Source organism: Myodes glareolus, chromosome 2, assembly GCF_982192425.1.
Source record: "Myodes glareolus chromosome 2, mMyoGla1.1, whole genome shotgun sequence".
Taxonomy (NCBI): domain Eukaryota; kingdom Metazoa; phylum Chordata; class Mammalia; order Rodentia; family Cricetidae; genus Myodes; species Myodes glareolus.
In genome coordinates, this window is record NC_142027.1 from 52,904,401 (window position 1) to 52,926,143 (window position 21,743).

Here is a 21,743-nt window from a genome sequence, read left to right on the forward strand (position 1 = left end):
TCTCTACACTCCCCGAAATGAGTTCATAATAAAGTGTCCTTTGGACAGATCACTTTAGTGCTAATCTCTGCCTTTTGAAATACATAAAAACTAACGCATGCCAGTGATGACTTGGATTTTAACTTTATAATAATATATTTTCAATAGCTAGGATTTAGTCACAGCTTCCTCCAAATTGCTGGGTTTGATGCTCCACATTCATGATCTCATTCGGCTCTTGTAACAATCCTGTGAGGTTGGTGCTCTGTCTCTGTTTCATCAGTGAGGAATCTGGGGTGCAGAGACAGTCAGTAAGTTTGCCTGAGGTCCTGCAGCTAGAAGGTGGCAGAGTTGGAATTCATGGTCAGAGACCTCACGTCACCATGATACAACCTCAGTGTGTGCATGATTAGTTTCTGATTGCAGTTAGAAAGCAGAATCAGAAAACTTTGTTTTCACTGTAAGCAAATGGAATAAATTCCTAGGCTTTGGTTTTCAGAATTTAATAAACTAAACAATACCCTCCATTGAAATTGATCTGTTAATACTGGGCATAAGGCAACAGATTTGAAAACTGATTGCTTTGCCACCAAAGGTGTTGTCTGTTCTGAATGAAGCTGTTAATAAGACTACCATCACATTAAAATGAAAGGTATGTAATGCTTTCATTCTCCAAGTTCGTCAGTTGTTTGACTCAGCTATTTTGTCGGTTTCCTTTTACATCAGTATAGGTGGCAGCAGCAGGAGACACAGGCTCTTCGCAAAGGTACCAAGTCTAAGATGGACATAAATCCTCTTCTACAGGATCGGTAGATGGACAGAGGGAGAGTTGTAAAGTGCTTAGCAAATCTGGACACAGCACTGGAATGAATGACATCTAGCTTTGTGGCTTCAATAGTGTATAATAAAAAATGTTGTATTGTCACAACTTTTTAACGCCATGAATAGAAATACTTGTCAGCACATTGAGAAATATGTGCAACAAGCCACACTATTTTGTTGAATGGGAGCTGAAAAGCACAATGATATCAAACAGATCGAAGTTTTATTAGCCCCAGCACCCTTAGCCCACACTAAATATCCTTAAAAAGACAGTAAGAAAAATGCTCTGCAGCGCCTTTTGAAAAATCAGCCCTGGAAATGATGAAGGGACACCATGTAAGTGATGTTGTTACCAAGGTGAAATCCCCATGCCCTGTCCACCTTTCTAGTTACCTGTTGCTCCAGCTGCTGTTGCCTTCTGTGTTTCTTAGCTGGCAGAGGAGGAGGTGTGTCATTTAAAGGGAAAGGATCGACAGATGTAGCCATGACTTCAGGCCAAGGGGCTGATGAAGGTTGAGTGACAGGATGAAGAGAAAGGGTGGAAGGAAACAGAAATCCAGAACAGACGGCAGCTCTTTGCTTTAGAGGAGAAAGAAGAGGGATACACAGGCCAGTATGAGATGAGAGGACGGAAGAGACAGAGGCACAAAACCTGTAATCTCTTTGCTTGGATTTGCTGTACACTGATCACAAAATCACAAATGATGAGCACCATCTTTCCATTTACCCTCCTGCTAAAATCCTACACCACAGGCCATGTGATCAGTAGAAGGAATTTAGGCTGCACTTCACTGGCTACTCCCAGGAACGCTTAACATAAAATGTTATGCTTAAAAAAGCATAACAATTAAAGCGCGATTCAATGTTGCCAAGCAAAATAGACCACAAAACCCATCTGAGAAAGGGGATTCAAAGCAATGAGTTTGAATCTACTTAAAATTAGATTTGGTTAGATTGCTAAGACATTGACCTTACTTATTGGCAGTTATGTCTAGTCCCCACTATTACCACACATTTTATGGTTTCTAACATTTTTTTTTTGGTGTAGAACAGTGTTCTCCCATCCCCCCCCCCCCAAATATGGTCTAATTCATAAACTCAGCATCATTCTGGCCCTCTGGAGCACATATACTCGTTTTGCTTACTTTCAGTGAACTGTGTGTTAATTTCTGACATGAGAAAAAGCAGTGAATGAATGAAACACATGCCCACACACCTCTGGACTCTGGGGCTGGCTCACCAGCACAGCCGAGGCAGGCTCAGTGACAGCAGCGTCAGCATCAGCAGGGAACTGAGTGGAAGGGGATAGATTCGTGGAATTGCCACATGGCTCATTAATCTCATTTACACTGATATAGCCCTAAAAGGAGGAATTCAGAAGTTAAACACAAGGGAAGCAAAAGCTGAGGCATGCGAGAGTATTAATGTTCCCAGTACAATGAGTTAGCTGAGCGCAACACAGCCGGGTACCTGGGCACCACGCAATGTCTCATTAAGTGAATGATCAGCAATGAAAATGGATTTGCAGTGCTCAATCTTGTAAACTGTCATTCAAAGTATTAAACATAATTTCCGGTGAAATCGAGATGACCATACGATAAATGTCCAGAGGTCTCAGCACAATTCTGTCGATGGAATGACATTATCTCTACACATGTATTGAACAATCAGATACACAATAGACGATGTGATCACTCACTCTCTGATTCACGAGTCTTTTCCACAAAATATGCATGATCTCTCTTTTCTGTCTTTGGAAAATTACAATGTCAGATTAAGGGGGCTGATGGACTACTGAGTTTTATATCAAGAAAACATTTATAAAAATAGCAACTTAGCTTTAGTGGGATTTAGTTTTGGGTATTTCAGTCCAGGAAGAATGAGAAGGATGACACTCTTAAGACTCATGTGTGTAGACACAGACCTCGGGCAGAGTTGCAGTCTACCACTGAGTGGTGTTACCACTCAAGGTAATTCCCCCAACTCAGGCTCTTGTTGCTAGGACAGAGAAGTTCCAGTTGTTCTGAACTCAGTAACCCAGTTTCGTCAGTAGCTTAAAGAAAATGCCCCTGAATCAAAATCTTTGAATCAAAACTCCTAACGTATCTTTGTGGAAAAGGCACTTAAAATGATTTTCATGGGAAGCAATTACACAAGTCAATCAAGATTTTTGCCACACCAATGAAACATATGAGGGAAAGAATAAAGCATATAAAATAACAGTCTTTTGAAAGTGAAAGTGCGTTCAGTCTGGCCTTGTGGTTCCATTTTTAGACCATTAATGATGGAAACACCAGTAAAGCGACTCTATGCAGCAAAACCTCTAGCTGGAAATGAAAGGCTGCATGGACAACCCATCATTACAGCACAGCAGAGAAAGCGGGGCACAAGTGCGGTCGACCAATGTCCTAAAGTCTTACACAGCAGAAAGGGACACAGGTACTAGGTGATGCAATTCAGCTGAAGGAAGGAAGGGCTGAATTTGGCTGACCAGTTTCGTTTTGTCTGTGGTAATGGATCAGAAAGTAAGTTAACATCTTTGAGTTATTCTTTAGTTCGTCTGATAGAAAGCTTTTAAGTCAGGCTTTGAAATTTCCTTTTATGAGTCTTAGACCATATAGTTTAATTGCTTCAAAAAGCTTTCTCTGACAGATGTGGGTGCTCTGCAAAGAATCTGGTTATAAACTGATCACTCTTCAGAAGGAGGCTGGGGGAGAAAAGAGAGAAGGGGAAGTTGAAAGCAAGAAGATTGGGAATCGGGAAGTCAAAACATTTTACAAGTCAAGTCTTCTTGTTACATGTTAAGAACGTGCAGATACTAGACAGATGTGGTAGAGACACATGAATAGCCAAAAAGTCAATAGATCTCTGACACCCAGGAGTCTTCAGAAAAAGCAAAGACCAACTCATCAACAGGACAGGAAAGATTTTAGCCTATCTGGGGACAGACAGAAAGCACAAAAGACCCATGTGATCCATTTGCTACCATAGCCCTCCCTCCTAAGTATGCTTAGGGTCAACCTCTGAGTTGCCCTATAACCTGCTCTTTCTTCATCTTCAGTTACCCCGGCAAGAAGTATTAGTCATTCACCTCACCTGCAAATTGGGAACATGAATTTTTCTTGAATGTTTCTTTGTTGTCTCACCATAAAACTCAATGTATCAGCAAGAACGTTCAACTCTATTTGTAAAATACATATGAATCCAATCTATTTTCCATCTCACTGCCATTGCTGGAATCTAAGCTCTGGCCTGGACCACTGTTTCTGACCCAGTGGTTTCTGAGTGACTCAGATGACCTTTACAAATGGCTATCAAATAATGTCGTCTCTCTACTTAAAATCATTTAGTGGCTTCCTAGAACACGCATACAAGCTGTGTTTCATTAACACAGCTCATAAGGCCTACCTCATACCTCAGTGATCTTATCTTCTGCCTGTAGGTTTCATTCCCAGCCACATTCACCTCACTGACCTTGCCAGTTATATATTCTCAATAATGAAAACTATGAAATGGTATGACCTAAAAAAATCTGCTATAAAAATATTTTTCAAATGCTTCTAAGATACAAACATGGTCACACTTATTGTGATGAACATTTGATTTCATATATCTTCGCATGGATGAATAAGTGTGCATGCAGATGCACACATACACAGTTTTCTAGCTACGAATTCCCCACTCTGCTTTCTTATAAGTAAAAGCATTCTTTCTTTTGGTTAGGCAAATTTTTAAGGTAGCAACAACCTTTTCCCCTAGTTTATAAGTCATTATAGAAAAGTGACTTTATTACTGGCATCATTCTTTTCCAAAGCAGAGTGAAAATATATCTCAGTGTAGCTCTGGGAGAGACTATCTGGGCAAGAGAGACACCGGGAATAAGAGGGTGGTTGTTAAAGAGTATGTATGGTCAATGCAAAAGGGCTCCCAAGTGAAGGGAAAAGGTAAACCAAAAGGGGGAGAAAAACAAACCATCTTCTCAAATTCTTGGGGTCACTTGCATATTCTGTAAGACTCATGAGAAAAAGAAGAAAAAGAAAAAGAGGGAGAAAGGATGAGGAAGGGAGAGAGGAGAATGCAAAACTCAAGGGACCTCCCAAAGTCACTGTCAAGACGATCAGATGTGTCTTGACGCACACAAACATGCATGTGCATTACACACAAAGATAACATCTAGACTCCTTGATGCATAGACAAGGAACGGCAAGAAACTTATCAAGCATTATGAGTTTTCCCAAGTTATTTAAGCTAAGGTTTTTATTAGTTGATTTATACAGAACTGAGGTATATCCAAGTTGACATGAGCGGACTTAGAAAACTTACCTCTTTCAGAGTATTGGGGTTAATAGGAAACCCTTTCCCCCCAGTGAGGCTGGAATACTTCTTTTCCAAATGACAAAGATTCTCTTTTTCCTAAAGACATACAAAATCTATTACACTCGAGACAAACATCGAAACCCCAGACACGCCTACTTCTATTTCCTCCCCTCACACTCGGTAAAGACTTGTCCTTACAGGTCTCATCTGCTGTCTGCTGATACGATGCATGAGCAATTTCCAAACATACTGAGTTAGATAGCCCATCATTCAAGGTGAATGGTGTCACTTTTAGAAAGTGACAGTAGTCTTAAGGGAAAGACAGGATGTTCTAATTGAAGCAGAAAATGGCAAGAGGAGCCAGGTTTGGTGGTACCGGCCTGTAATTGCAGCACTAGGGACGTGAAGGAAGGAGGGTCAGGAGTTTACCTCGGCTACATAGTAAATTAATGCTAGTGTGGGCTACACTAGACAACTGAAAACAAACAGCAACACAATGGAAGCAGGGATGCTCAGTCACTCAGGGCCTTCTCAACCTTCATCTTTTGGGAAGTTTCTATACTCAGAGTTTTATTTCCCTGAGTAACACACACTCATGGGGCCTCTGGCGATATAATCTCATAATCCATGGGTATATTTCTTTTGAAAACTTCACAGCATTCATTTTTTTTAATGTTTAGGTCTACAATCTATCTTGGGTTAGTCAACCATTAACTTCCAGGAAAATATTTATGAGGTATATTATTTTCCATGGTATAATTTACATAACAATAAAATTCAAAGACCTTAGGTACATAACTGATCATTTTGAACAAACAGAACAGCACAGCAGCCAAGATAAAAAACCTTTCTATCACCCTAGACACATTCATGGCCCCCTTCATTCAAGCCCAAGCACAGAAGTCAAGCACTGCCCTGGTTTTCTTGGCACACTGCCTTCCTTCTTCTCCAGCATGACAGAAATGGAGCCATTCAGTATGCACGCTCCTGTACCGGCTTTACCCCACAGTGCCAGAGCGTAGATAATTAACCCCTACTGCATGCTGAGGAGGACTTTATCACATCCATGATATTTTGTTAATTCACAGTTCTCTTGATTGTGTTTGAGCAGAATGATGGCGGGGGCGGGGGTTGTTGTGCAAAAGCTACTTCAAGTACTTGTATACACATCCTTGTACACATCGATTATAAAGACATGCTTTCATTTCTCCTGTGTAAATATCTACTAGGAATCCTGCGTCCAAGGTGGATACACATTCAAAGCCGTAAAAGAAACTTGGAGAGAGTTCTCCTAAGGGACTATGCACATCACACTCGCTTCACCAAGGTGTGGCTGCGTTTACTGATCCATGTTCTCATTGGCACTTGAATTTTTCACGGTTTATGATAACGACTAGAATCATTTTAGGTGATGAGAAGTTGGGTCACACTTGTTTCCATATTAACCTCAACCTCTTCCTCCGTCTCCTTTCTTTCTAATTTTTTATTTCATTTATTTTATTATTGTTTCATATGTGGTGTGTGTGTGTGTGTGTGTGTGTGTGTGTGTGTGGTGGCATGAACCACATGCTGTGGTGGATGGACAGAGGTCAAAAGACAGCTTTGGGGAGCCCATTCTCTTCTTCCTACCTCTTTATGACTTCCAGGGATGGGACTCTGGTCACGAGGCTTGCTTGGCTAGGGCCTGCACCAGCTCAGCCAGTTCGCTGCCCTCTTGTTAAGTAAATTTTGAGGCAGGATACGGCAGTGTAGGTCGGAATCAATATGTAGCCCCAGTTGACTCTGAGTTTACATTTCTCCTGGTTTAGGCTTCCAGATGCTAAGATTACAAGTGTACCACTGTGTCTTATTTAATGGGAACATTTCATCCATTGGTCAAATTGCAGCTTGGTTTTGTGTGTGTGACTGTTTGAAACACCTTCTGCTCTGGGGAGTGCTTGACAATACTTTAGCTCCATTTGGGAGCCCTTTCAACAGTAAAGTCACCAACAAAACGCTCGCACGCGTGTGCGCGCGCGCGCGCACACACACACACGGCACTCAACAGTACACAACAACATTTCCTGAGCATGAGAGCCGACTGAGGCAGCAGGATGTCTTTCAGGTTCAACTGGGAATGTGCACATTGGGCTGATTCAACGTGTTTACTGTTCTGAGTCTGTCTGTGAGTGACTATGGAAATGCTTCAAGTGCATTTTAGCAAGAAGGCCAAACCACAAATGCAGCATTCATACTAAGAAAAGTCAGCTTAAAGTTTAGCCCAAACTTGTCTCCCATTTCTACAAAAAGAAAAAAAAAAGTCTGCTGGAATTTTGACTGAGATAGAAAGGTACTTATAGTCATGAGGAAAACAAAGCGCTTATCACTTATGAGCCATAATTTTCATAATCAGATTAAATTTTATCCATTTTTAATGGGAAATTATGTTATCTGTGAACTCATTTGCTTATTTGTAAAAAAGAAAATCTACCATTTAGGTATTTTTGGTTTTGTTTTCCCCTTAAACTTTCAACAACCACTTAAGCATACATGATAGTGTGTAATTTAAGCTGTGATTTTGAATGTTGTGTACAAAGGGAACAGTGGTTATGGGTGGCTGAATGGAGACAGAGTCTGACCCACAGAGCAGGGCAGGGGAGGGGACCACAGCACCATTCAGGGGCTTGGGGGAGCTGAAAAGAGCAGGAAGAAGCTTCCAGAATATAAGCAGGATACAGAGTGGACTAATAAATTTACAAAAAGGATCTCCTCCTCCCCCCACTCCCCAGACAGAGTTTCTCTGTGTAGCTTTGGTTCCTATCCTATAACTGGTTGGCCTTGAATTTACAGAGTGCTGGGATTAAAGGCGCACAAAGTGTGTAGCCCAGGCTGGCCTTGAACTTGTGATCCTCTTGCCTCCGGCTCCTTGAGCAAATCCCGCGGGTGTGCGCCACCACAACTACAGCCCATTTCTTCTTTAGTAAGTAACAGTAGCTAAGAAGGGAATGCACATTTCCTGGTGGTGACTATCACAGTCCACCTCATCCTGGACTCCTTCCACCTCCCGCCTCTGCTGTGGGTGCATCACATCTTTCCACTACCTCAATATCATGTCCCCAGGTTGGGGCTCTGACCTGAGACTCCATCAGCTTTGGTATTTGGTATCTTATTCCTGAGGTTATACCATGGGTCAGGTCTGAGTTGTGGCTACAGCTTTTGTTTGTTTTTTCTTTCTCTTCGTCCTAGGAATCCTTTTTATGAGTCACTTTACTGGGACAAATAAGGACATGGGCCCAGGAGAGGATGCTGGTGCTCTTCTAACCAAGGCATATGGAGTACCTCCAGATACAGCTAAGTCAAACTAACTTCAGTGTGACATTCATGAGGAAGACCCCACACACAGATAATTGCAGCTGGAAACACTGGAGGTCTTGCGCCAAAGGATTCAACAGCAGTATAAAGAACATTTCCCCTTACATCTACCATAAATTATTGTTAGAATATCTTTAACTACTTGATGAGAAGCCTGACTTTTTTTCTTAAGGAAATAAGAGAAAGTGCAGATTTGCCATAGTTCTTTCGGGGATGAAATGATGTGAGGAAAACCTCCTTGCTTACTATCTGAGTTGTCGGTAATCATCAGCGAGCATTGCTACCAATGCGGAAGACAGCATAGAAAGTTAATACAAAACGGCTTTCTCGGAGTGTAAAGGCATGACACCAGAAACAACAGCCCTCCCCCAGCCAGAAACTGTCACCGCTGTCACCACCGTGCAGCAGGAAGGACTCACTCTTTGGAGCATCATTATTAGGTTGTTCTTCTCTTTTACAAAATGATCTTGTTCCCTCTGAGCCTGCTGAACAATGTGACTGGCTTGCTTTTTCAGTGCGGAAATCTTTTCCTGGGAGACAGAAGACATGGTAGAGACACACATGAGACAATCTAGGGTTTGCCAGTTTGTCCCGGGCAAGGAAGAAAACCGGCTTTAGAACCTGCGTGGTACTACCCACACTTCAGTTGACAGTGGACCACCATGACCACCTAAGGCTAAGAAACACTGACTTTGACCAAGCTCAGCACTTCCTGACTTACAGCCAGTGCAGGTCACAGGATTTGAAAGATTATTCTTAAAAATCCAGAATTCGATAGGAAATCCTGTTTTAGACCATGAGTTGATTTGTTTCTTAACATGCCGGTGAAAAAACAAAAGAATTTCTCTATTAAACCAGAAGTTGCTTTCTCTGCCCTTCATTCTTCCCATCAACTTTATCTTTCAATTTTACCAAATTAGTACAATGTCCTAGGGTATACTTACAAATTCTGGAATAAATGCTAAATTCTGAGCTAGGCATCTAGGTGCTAGGGTCTGGGTGGAGTCCACAGTAAGCAGAATGATTTTCTACAGATCTGTTGCTAATGGTAACAGGCTCCCAGGTATTTTGGAGATTATTAATCAATGGAGAGAGAAAATTTCAAAATAGATTTTGTTCACAGAGGGAGGGATTTGAAACAAATAGCTGGTTATCTGTGACTTGGTTTTTATGAGAGTAATAAAAAAGGGGGTGTGTGTTATCCACTAATACCTCTATAACACTGTAACAGCGCCTGCAACATGTCTCAATTCATAGGGCGCACAGCAGCGTCTGTTGCAGGGCAAATGTGATTAACAGAAAAGGATTCTTGGATGTCGCGGCAGATGAGTTCACAAATATATGAATGACCATGATTACTGCATCACGGGAAAGACTAAACTTTCATTGTTCACATGAAGCATCACCTAGCAAACTACCTTCCTAGCAACGATGTTCCGTTGATACTCCGCCACCTCCCTCAGGAGCTGTTGCGTCAAGTTCTCCTTTTCCTCATCCAGACGGCTCTCACGCTCAAGCTGCTGGAATTCCAAGTCTTCAAAGTGTTTGCTCTCGACATCCAACAGGTCAGCATCCTTTGGAGAAAACGGAAGGAAAATGAAGCCCACCAGAGTGGCTGCGGCCTTCCCAATATGAAGAAGGAACAATGAGAAGTGCTCATTCCGGTGCAGATGTCTGGTTACAACACTATGTGGGGCTGGAACGAGGTGATGGAGGCGGAGCAGTGGCTGGTAGAGAAAATGCTGGGCCTATGGTGCAGAGGGCACTGTGCACTTCGCCAACAGTTTTTGTTTTTCTGTGTATTTAAGTTTTTTTCTTTAAAGCCACTAGATGGCTTCAAATGGACATTGAAGTATAAAAAGATTTCCATAAACATCCTAGATGTTATTTGCAGACCAATAGTCTCTTAAGAAAATTACTGTTAGCCAGGTGGTAGTGCATGTCTTTAATCCTAGCACTTGGGAGGCAGAGGCAGGCGGATCTCTGCGAGTCTGAGATCAGCCTGGTCTACAAGAGCTAGTTCCAGGACAGGCTCCAAAGTTGCAGAGAAACCGTGTCTCAAAGAAACAAACAAACAAACAAAAACCCCCCAAACAAACAAAAACAAATTTTCTTTCCCACAGTTTACATATGAATTATAAAATAAACTAATAAAATAGCTCACAAGTTAGTCCAGAAGTAGATCAGAGACCTTTAAGGGGACCCTAAATGTGGTAACATAATCCACTGGAGTATAAGGAAAAAACAGTAAATCATTTTAGGTTTATTGTTTTTTTTTCTTCCAATTTTGTTCCTTCTTATATTTTCCCTATTTTTCTTTCCTTCCTTTGCCCCCCCCCGCCCTTATCTCAGATCTCTCTATATAGCTCCAGTTCACCCGTAGCTCACCATCTTCCCTCAGCCTCCTTAGTACTAGAATTACAGGGATGTGCTACCATACCCAGCTGAATTTCTTAACAATTGTTTTCTAATGTACACACCAGTAGAAAAGCATATATACATAAATTAAAATATATAAATGTTGAGCACCCATGCAATAAATGTTTATTATAGATCATTATGTAATTGACTGCATATTATAAGAGGAGAGTTATATGCTTGAGAAATTTGATTGAAAGGAACAATCCAGCAGCACCTGAACATGAACTCTGTTGAGAAGGCAATAGTTTGGGAAGGAACAGTAATAACGAGGCCTACGCCTGTATGAAGCACATAACGTGGGGGAAGCCTCTGACTCTTCTCCTCAGTTTTGCTGTGAGCATACAATTCCCTAAAAATCTCATTTGGCATGCTGGAAGGATGGCTCGGCAGGTAAAAGCACTTGTTGCTCTTCCAGATGTTGTGATTTGGTTTCCAGCTGTGGGTACCCATGCTGGGCAGCCCAAAACTGCCTCTAATGCCTGCTTCAGGGGGATCTAATGCCCTCTTTGGGCATCTGAGTGCACCTGGACTCACATGCACATACCCACACAGAGACATGGTTTTAGAAAATACATCTTTAAAAAACCAAACGCATTTGGAGAGCAAGATCCTTTCACTGAGCCTTTTGAGGATCCATTACAATTGTGCACAAATCTCTTGGCTGCAAAGAGCAGGAGCAGAGCTCTCAATGGGACCAGGGAGGTTGTGCTGCTGGCTTCTGTCAACATGACACAGGTTAGCGTCCTCAGAGAGGACCCTCAACTGAGAAAAATGCCTCGTCAAAACTGAGCTGTAGGCAGGACTGAAGGGCATCTTTTTAATTAGTGATTGATAGGAGCGGGAAAACCCTTGGGCTTGGGAAGGGAACACCCCTCGGCTGGCGGTTCTGGATTCTATAAGAAAGCAGGCTGAGCAAGCTAGTAAGCAGCATGCCTGCAAGACCTCTCCATCAGCTCCTGGCTCCAGACTCCTGCCCTGCTTGAGTTCCTGCCTTGGCTTCCCTCAGTGGACTGTGACTTGTGGCATATAAACCAAATAACCCTTTTTTTCCCCGAGTTGCTTTGGTCACGGTGTTTCATCATAGTAATAGTAACCTTAACTAAGACAGATTCAAAAAGTTAGGCACCACTGGCCCATAAATAACGTTGAAAGCATTACGGAAGCTCAAAGGTGACGAAATGAAAAGGTGTTCCTCAACCTCTGAATGTTCCTGCAAACAGGAATGCACTCACTCCTTGTGCTCGGGTTAGGACACACTGTACAAATTCTTCCTGAGTCCATTAAAAAAAATACCCCCTTTACTCTGAGTGCCACTAACAGAATTACAAATGTGGTCTGTGTGGCATATTTTTAAAATTATAACCTAAAAATATTTGGCCAAAAGGAAGAGGCAGTTGGACAGTGTGGCTAACGGCTCTGCAGAGCTGAGACATTTAGGGCATTCCTTGATGCTGCTGTTTAATTACATCATCTCAGAGAGTTTACAGGAATGATTTGAGAAACGCAGCATCACTAACGTCCTCCTTCCGGGTTTCGTTTGCTGATAAAGTGTGATGTTTTCTAGTCAGATGGAACTTTTCTGTCTCTGCAGTATATTATACTCTAGAGATGAGTCACAGAAAGGTACTGGTTGCCGTGAAATTACAGACAGAACCATACCAACAAGGTTAATATGCTGATGCACACTGGTTAGGATGCGTAGGGGAGGAAAACACCATCTGAAAAACATTCCGAGTTGGGTGTGGTAGCACATGTCTATAATCCCAGCACTCAGGAAGTTGAGGCAGAGGATCTTAAGTTGTGAGACTCTCTCTCTGTAGGAGGTGTGTGTCTGTGTGTGTGTATGTGTGTGCATGTGTCTAGGGTGGTAGGGGGAGAATGATACTAATCCATCTAGGCCAAATCTTAAGAAGAAGTGCACTATGAAGATGTTTTAAGAAAATTTGAATACATATACACACTCATTGGTTTTCCAAGGGTATCTCAGTATCTCGATGTCTAGACTTTGATTAATATTTTCAGCTTATCCGTATTGTTTAATTACAGGAATTAATTAAGGGAGAATTAAAAGTGTTGATCTTGAACAAAATGTCTGCAGTCTTGGAATAATGTACTAGATGATATATATACATACATATACATATATATATTCATACAAGGACATACAACTCAGTTTTCAAGCTCTTCCAATTAAGCTTAATTTGGGGTTAAAGGTAATTAAGACAAAAATTTTGGAGTCCCCCTGTTGTCTTAGGAATCATCTTTAAAGTGAACATATGGCTCACAGTACACACTCTTACTCCACATGTGGTTACTATAGAACACGTGTCGTAACCCTGAAAGACAGCAACAGAGTCGCCCATTGGTTTGTGGGGAATATTTAAACCACTGAATGAAGATAATAGCACATGGCATAGAAGAGCTGAACACGCATCTAAGCTCAGCACCCAGGTTCCGTGAGTGTGACCATCTCCTCCGGCAACTTAGCGTGCACATAAATGCTGGAAGCAAACAAAGCTATGGGAAGGGGGAACAAAGCCTTTAAAAAGTTCAGCTACTGAGAAATTGGGAGTAAAATTCGAGACAGGCATAGTTTGAGACGGGGGAACAGACACAGGCAGCTCTTAGTCAGGTACATGTGGAGCTGAATGAAAACCGGAACAAAGCTTTCAGTCCCCGGAAGGACAGCACTTGATGGCACCCTCTACTGGCTGGCAGGTGAAAGAGCAACGGAGACACGCAACAGCTGCATCCCGAAAACACCTGGCGCCAGTCCGTTCTTGTGGAAGAACTTTTGGTTTTTTGAGTTTTTAAAAAAGATTTTTATAAGCATATCTTTAGGCTTTCATTGCCCAAGAGGGGGACAGAGTGAGAACAGATGTGGTATGGCTGGGTGTGATGGTAGAAAAACATCTCACGATGGGTTAAGTCCAACTCTGGAGGCAAACTGAGATGGGGCACGGGGCGAGCAGCCTCTCTCCATATCATGTGGTGGAGTCAAAGAGGCCTCCCGTTCCACCGAATGGAAAGGGACAAGCGTGTCAACTTTCCTTCTCACACAGAAAGGCCGTGAGGGCCACAGAAGCTAAATGACTTTTCTTAGACTATGGGAAAAAAATATTTTTTGAGCCAGTGATGGAAAAGGGCACTTCCAGTTATAGGTGCCACAACATACAATTTTTAAAGTATAAAAAACCAAAATCAGCCGTCTAGATCAGTAATTCTCCATCTTCCTAATGTTGCAACCCTTTAATGCAGTTCGTCATATTGCGGAACCCCCAATCATAAAATTATTCTGTTGCTACTTCATAACTGTAATTTTGCTACTGTTATGAATCGTGATATAAATATTTGCTAGACAGAATGTTTGATATGTGACTCCCCGCCAAGGGTCACAACCCACAGGTTGAGAATCTAGAGGAACGATTATTATAAACAGCATTAGAACATCACCGTAGCTATGTGTCTGCCTCAGCCACTTTAGCAGCAGAAAGTATCCTGACTAACAAAAGCACTCTTAATCTCCTTGTCACTGAGAGCAGCCCTGGATTGGCAAGCCTCTCCGACTGCACAGCCGCCAGGAGCCACCCGCCGTGGCCTGCATGCTTGGCTGGAGCAGTGGTTTGCTGATAAGATGTCCGGAGTGCACAAGTCACTTGACCAAGACAGTTCAGCTCAAGTTTTCCAGGCAGCACCCAGCTTAAGGAAATGATTTTACTTATCCTCTTTGTCAGAAAATAGACTATTGCCTCTAGTGTTATGCCTCTGGGAAGCTTTTGCGGTCTGAAGAGAAATGCGCCATCTCAACACAGGAGGTTCCTAATATGGATGAACTTGGGCAAATTTCTACTGGTCAAGGCAAGAAGCCAGTGAAGGGTTACACAGGCCTGAGGCCTAGGCAACAGAATTATGAGGTCTCTGACTCAGAGGGGAGCACATGCTACCACGAGCTAAGGAAAGGGCCTATGTTAGGTTTTTTTCCCTTCTGTTGGTAGAGGATGAGGTAGGAGTCTCTGTTTTTGGTTGATGGAACCACTTTCATATCATTTCCTTCCTTCCTGTGAGGCATGATTCCTAGAGCATAGATAGACGTAGGAGTTCTCCTACAGAATCAGATAATACGAACAGTCATTAGTGATATTAACAACTTCAAGTTCCTAACAGACTATAGAAGCGAGGCTTATGAAGAACACAGATATGTGAGCAACTAGAGGAAAGAAAGAATAAAATCCATACCCTAGACAAAAATCATGAACACAGTACTAAATCATCAGCAAAAAGCAGGGTTTTTTAAAACATTAAGAAGTGAAGATAAAATCTGACATTCCCATCTCTTATATGAACTGGCATAGACATAATTACAAACTAAAATATTAGTCTTTTTAAAATGATTTTTATCGAAAAGTACTATGATAGCAAAGAACTATGATAGCAGGGGACAGGTTAGTGTTTTTGGTTGGCTTTGTTTTGCTTTCTTGGCAGTGAGTTCAGCTTTACAGAAGAAAAATAAGTGAAGGGGAAAGATGGCTTGTTAAAACATCCTTTAATGCGATTGTAAAACAAATGCCGTGTGCTGTGTTGTGGTTTAAATTGTCTGCATCGGATACTTTTTCATGTGTGTCTGTTTGCTTGAGACTAGGTCTTGTCATGCAGCTCTAGCTGGGTAGAATGCACTATCAAGACCGGGCTGGCCTCTAGGGTTCTAGGCATACAGTACCATACCTACCTTCTTAAAATAGAACCTCTGCAATACTTGAAACAGTTTTAACTCTGATTTCTCATTGGCTAACAATGTTCCATTAAATATCAAATGTTTTTGTAAAAAAGGTCACAGAATTTGTTCCAAGTGTACTACAGCAACTGAATTTTCTTCTCACTCATTCTGAGAAGATACAAGGGAAGTTTCTTGTCTACTCTAGTGAAATCATGCATTGTTACTCACTTAAGTCTAATTCCTATCCCTGTGATTCCTTGAGAGGCGCAAGACTGCTAATGCCTACTTCCCAGGGATCACTGTTGATTTGAGCTGCTGGGTCAGAGATGACCCCGTTGTCAAGATGCTCTGAAATAATGCGTGGCTGTGCCAGCGCTCGTGAAGCTATCCACTTACAACAGCAGGCTCCTTTCAGCCCTGCCGGCAGTAGGAATAGGAGAACGAGCTGGTAACATTCAACTAGCAGGCCCATGCTCCAGGACCCTTTTAGAAGTTAAGATGCCTGTGTGAAAAGATGTTGAAGGCATCTGTAATACTCTGCATCTTTGATATTAGTGTTTGTTTTCACCATACTAATAAGCAGAATGTCTCTAAAGTGCCAAGGGGGTGGTGCAAACAGCCTAGGGTGATTTTTAAATAGAGCATAAAATCAAGCTAAGAAGAAAGACATTCAAGGACAAACAGTACTCACGATGCAGTAGAGGAAGATGCCACTTGATTTAAATGCTACAATCTTTACGACATTTACAAGTCAGGAATGATTTCTCGTTAGTTACCAAGAAGGTCTCCAGAAACATGTTAGCGTTATATGCTGGAGACAGAAGTCCAACAAGGTAATCTTTCAACTGATTGACACCAAAACATACACACTGTTAGCACGCATATTCCTACTTTTAAGGACCTAGAAACTAGAACTTAGGCAAATGTACGCTATGTGAAGTGGTAAGTCACAGGTAAGCGGAACTTAACAGCAAAGGAAAAAACAAACAAACAAAAAACCAAACGAACCAAACAAGCGGTGCATTCCTGTTTGCTACTGACCCTCTTGAGTTGTTGCTGTAACTGCTCCCTCATGGACTCAGGACAATTGTCCAGCTGGGTCTTCTGCTCGGAGTAAAGCTCCTGAAGCCTCTCTAGCTTTTCCCTCTCAGCATCAAGCTTTACCTTCTCCTGAAGTTCAGAAATCAGAAAATAGAAGAGCGGACATTAACCTTCACACCCCAGGCAGGTGCTAGCGAACATCCCCGGTGGTAACAGACAGGCACAAGTATACACTAGGAATGAACAAACAAAGCTTGTTAGTGGTTACGGCAAGGAGATAAAAGCAGAATGGAAGACCCTGCCTTCTTCAGTCGGCCTCCTTCACTGGGTAGTGACGATCGCCTGCCGTTCGTCCTTCCCTCCTTCCTGTTACCACATACGGGGGACAATGGGAAGGGTGAATGCTGGTCAGTGGTCCACAAGGAACAAGAGATGCCAACCACATCACATGCTATCCTGGCCAAGAGTCTTCTGTCAGAAAACTGGATTAAAAAAAGGGGACCGTTTTTTTACCTTGAAGTAATGCCATGGTCTGAACTGCTAGAGCATTTGCTAGCCAGCTTCGGGAAATTACTGCAGCCTGTTCTCAGGGCGGAAGTGGTCTAGACACACTCCTGGCAGCCTCCTCAGAGGAAAGGGTTCTAGCAATGGGGAAAGCTCCGAGAGGAAACGAGAACATCTAGAGAAAAGCTCTAATGAAGACACCGAGAGAGGAGAAACAATTGGCAGACCGATTCAAGCAGTGATGGAGACAAATCAGGCAGATTGGACACAAGGCTGAGACCGTGACCCTGCAGACACAGGTGTCCTTACGATGACCCCCCCACACACACACCAAAGAAAAAATACTGAAGAGACAGATTGTGAAATGAAGGAGAGAGCCCACGAGCCAGCAGAGAAAAGGAGGAAGAGACAATTAAATTCCTCTGTGTCACACATGCCAAAGTGACTCCGCGATCTAACTATGTGCAGTGGTGGTGTGGCCCAAGGAGCCCCTCTTGAACTGAACACTATTTGAAGGGAAGCTTGAGCAAGATTCTCTCGTGTGTGACTTTCAGTGTAAACAAATCCCCTGTGATTTAACCCTCATCAGTAAGGTATAACGAAAGGTCCTTTACAAAGATGAAGATCTGAAGTACTTCTGTGACAATGTCCATTCTGTAATTTTTTTTTAATAATAAAAATGGCCACGATTTCTTCCATAAACACATATCTAGATTCTTGAGAAAGATGTTATGGTTCAAATCTAAAGTGGGGTTAACATTAACATCCACCTAGATTCAGGTGAGTCTCCACTTTTTTTGAGGAGACTTTAAATTTTCAAAGGTGTTTTATGGAATTGTTTTATTTTCCTCAAAATAATTGAACCAGGAAGTCGTAAACTTGAAAATCCTACCCCATTTATCAGTCTAGGATAATTCCACAACCACAAACTACAAGACAATTCCTCCAGGCTCCATCAGTTCACTGGCTCACTACGTGGCTAGGAGGAAGCCAGGGCACAGATAAGAGAGAAGCTGTGACCGGAGAGTATAATGCACCAGTACCTGCAAGATCCACTCACTGGTTTCAGAATCAATATCTGTCCCTTAATACAAACAGCAACACACAACACTTGCTGATTTCTAGCTAAGAAAATGTTGTTTATTTCCAGTGAATCAAAGCCAATCTGATTCACACAGCAGAAGTGTACCCAAAGAGTTCTAGTTCTAAATACCGGTCATCAGGTTGGGCAACAACCCTGGTTCTACACAGAAAGTTAAAAAAAACAAAAAGACTACGCCTTATAATTAAATATTAAAGGGGAAAGACCTACAATGTAATGCTATTCTGGTAGGAAACAGTAATGCTATATTAAGATACTGGGTAATATAGGAAGAAAACCACTGCTCGGCATCACATGTCTCAAATCCGAAGACACTACCAAAGCATTGCTCTATGTGCTCAGTATTCCTAATTGTTAATAATAAACACAAATAACTTGTGGAGAAAAAAGAGAAAGTACCTCATGTTTACATAGTGTCTTCTGTCGGAGATGCTGGAAGCGTTTCACAAGTCCATACAAGGGCGCAGTTAAGAGAATGATGCAAGCAGGCACCATTTGAGCCTTCTGCCGCTTCTCCCTGGGAGCCAGTGCTCTGACTACTAGGCTGCTCCCAGAGCAGAAGTTCAGTGGGGCCAAAGCCAAGGCAGAGGAAGTGAGAGAGGGGAAGGATGCTTGGAGGATTAGTGGCAGGTGGGCTCAGGCTGACTGCAGAGGTGACATCACTCCCTGGGAGCTCTGGGTAGAACAACTTTGGGCCAGAAAGAAATTAATATTCCTCTGTTCTATTGATAGCGCAGGAAGTTTTCAAGGGAAAATTATTGAAGGGACTTAATAGCTGGCACATCACCTTCCACAAGGAAGGAAAGAAATAATAAATATTCTAGAGTTTGGGGATTTCTTGCTTTCCATGTGCAAATTATTAAAATGGAGGCTAGTTGAATCTGTGGATGTGGAATGCACACAGCTGACTACATTTGTTTTCGCAGAGGACTTGTTCATTCACTCAGTAAAGATGAATAGAGAAGGGAGCTGGAGAGATGGCTCAGTAGTTAAGAGCATTGCCTGCTCTTCCAAAGGTCCTGAGTTCAATTCCCGGCAACCACATGGTGGCTCACAACCATCTGTAATGAGATCTGGTGCCCTCTTCTGGCCTGCAGACATATACACAGACAGAATATTGTATGCATAATAAATAAATAAATAAATTTAAAAAAAACACCTTAAGTTAAAAATAAAGATGAAAAGAGAATGGAAGGCGGACCAAAGAAGGGCTGTTCATTCTCTTTTCACTGCAAAATGCTTTTAGCCCTGTGGTTCACTGCCCTGGTTACTCCATGGAATAGTACAGTAAGGATTTCCAGATCCTATTTCCAAACCTTGATTCAGTCACAAATACAGAGATGTAAGACTGACTGAGAAACATTTTTTAAAAGTCTTTCTGTTTTTCCTCCATGTTACCAGATTGAGAACCTCTGACTGAGTCGTCTGGGACAACTCAAAGGCATTTACAACTTTATTTTTCTAAGGACACCAGCCAATAATTCAAAAATCAATCAAATATCGTTCCTATGGGCTGGGGAAACAATTCAAGGTTGCGGTCCTGAGTCTGAGTGGCCCGAGCCCACGTGAGGCAGACATGACAGCATGTGACTGTAATGCCATCACTCCTCCAGCGAGATGGAAGGTGGCATCTCTGCAGCAGCCCGAGGGTCAGCTGGCCTGGTGTCTGCGGCAGTGAATAAGGACTTGGTCTCAACTGATGAGGATGAAAACCCAAGGTAGCCTTCTGATCCCAGAAGGGTCATGGCACCGTGTACTCACACTCTCACAGGATCACATACTCAAAGCAAAATCTTCCTAAAGTAATTGACCCTGCAGTCTTAACTTCAGAGCATAAGAAGCTTCTCTTGGGCTGGAAAGATGTTTCAAAGGTTAACACTACAGACTATTTTTCCAGGGTTTCTGAGTTCAATTCCCAGCAACCACATGGTGGCTCACAACTATCTATAATAAGATCTGGTCCCCTCTTCTGGGTGCAAGAAGAACACTGTATATATAATAAATAAAAAAATCTCCAAAAAAAACCCCTCAACAACAACAAAGAACAACAAAAAGAGAAGTCTCTCTTATGAATAAATTCCCCAAGAATGAACTGTAACAAATCCTGCAGTTCAATAACATCCAGGAAGGAGGGTAGAGTTCAAGCTCAGGTGCCAATGACTGTTTCCAAATCATACACATGATCAGGAGTCTGTTTAAGTTTACTTTAAACAATGTGAATTCATATGCAAGAGTGGCCAACATTCGTTAAAGAAAAAACAACAATTCAAAATTCACATAGAAGTCCTTATCATGATAGGTCTTTTGGTTAAAAGATTTACATAAGTTGTCCTCTTCTTGGCTGTATTTTTGAAGAGGGAAACTGAAATTTAACTTGCTGACTTTCTGTAAATTCTAATGGCACACCAAAAATATCCTAAGTACAATGAGAAAGATCATTGCACCACACATGTAAGCCTGCAACTCTTCATAAGCAGGTGCTTCATGGTCACCCTGAAAAGATGCCAGATAAAGGACATCCAGTTACATCTGATTTCAAATGAATAGCTCAGACATTGGTGTAAGTATGATCTAAGAATTGAAGAGGAATTGATTAAAGATATTCTCGATTTACCTGACATTTAAGCATAAAGGATTTTCTGGTATTTAAATTTGCTACTTCTTCCAATTCTACTAGCTTTTAAAAAACGGTATCAAGTGTACATGCACTTGGACACCCACAGGGCCAGAAGTGGGCATAAGATGCCCTGGTACTGGCTGTTGTGCGCTGCTCTATGTGGGTGCTGCGAGCTGGAGTCCAGTCCTTCGCAGAAGCAGCAAGCGCTCTTAGCTTAGAGCCACCTCTGCAGCCCCGTTTCTTCCTTTCTAAAAGTACCATCTCATTTCTGGGCTCTTGGGCGGTCCCCGATAGCTACCATCAGTTTATACTTGAATTTCTCTGTAGTGGGATAGCATAATTTCTCTGGATTGAACTCTTTAAAAAAAAGGAGGGGGGAATGGTATCAAGATTTAAATTCGCTGGGCAGTGTTGGTACATGCCTTTAATCCCAGCACCTGGGAGACAGAGGCAGGAAGATCTCTGTGAGTTTGAGGCCAGCCTGCTCTACAAGAGCTAGTTCCAGGATAGGTTCCAAAGTACAGAGAAAGCCTGTCTCAAGAAAAAAAAAAGAAAGAAAAAAGAAAGAAAGAAAGAAAGGAAGGAAGGAAGGAAGGAAGGAAGGAAGGAAGAAAGAAAGAAAGAAAGAAAGAAAGAAAGAAAGAAAGAAAGAAAGAAAGAAAGAAAGAATTAAAGTCCACTTCTGTAATTTTCAAATGCTTCGGCTCAGACCACAGGACACACACAGCATGCTCAGGCTGCATTGGTATGTGGAGCTCTGGCTCAGGTTTGAACTGATGCAGCAAAGTGTTAAACCTAAGATACGTAAGTCCTGCATGCTGAGTGAGGGGAGGACCTTCTATAGCTTTCCTCAAACACCCTGAGCAGCCCTTTCC

General features: G+C 42.2%; 1 protein-coding gene across 14 annotated transcripts in view; it reads right to left on the bottom strand.

The window, feature by feature from the left end:
• Positions 1 to 21,743, bottom strand: part of Phldb2 (pleckstrin homology like domain family B member 2) — a 220,684-nt gene that overhangs the window by 24,699 nt on the left and 174,242 nt on the right. For 5 of the 14 annotated variants that reach the window (XM_087900508.1, XM_087900506.1, XM_087900492.1 and 2 more), the window contains exons 7-10: positions 16,646 to 16,774; positions 9,888 to 10,043; positions 8,889 to 8,999; positions 5,125 to 5,214 (exon numbers count right to left, since the gene is read on the bottom strand). In XM_087900508.1, the coding sequence (XP_087756634.1) occupies positions 5,125 to 5,214; positions 8,889 to 8,999; positions 9,888 to 10,043; positions 16,646 to 16,774 (486 nt within the window). Of the gene's footprint in view, positions 1 to 1,194; positions 1,381 to 2,017; positions 2,162 to 5,124; positions 5,215 to 8,888; positions 9,000 to 9,887; positions 10,044 to 16,645; positions 16,775 to 21,743 lie in introns of all 14 variants that reach the window. The other 9 variants (XM_087900469.1, XM_087900478.1, XM_087900477.1 and 6 more) reach the window with 5 other exon arrangements.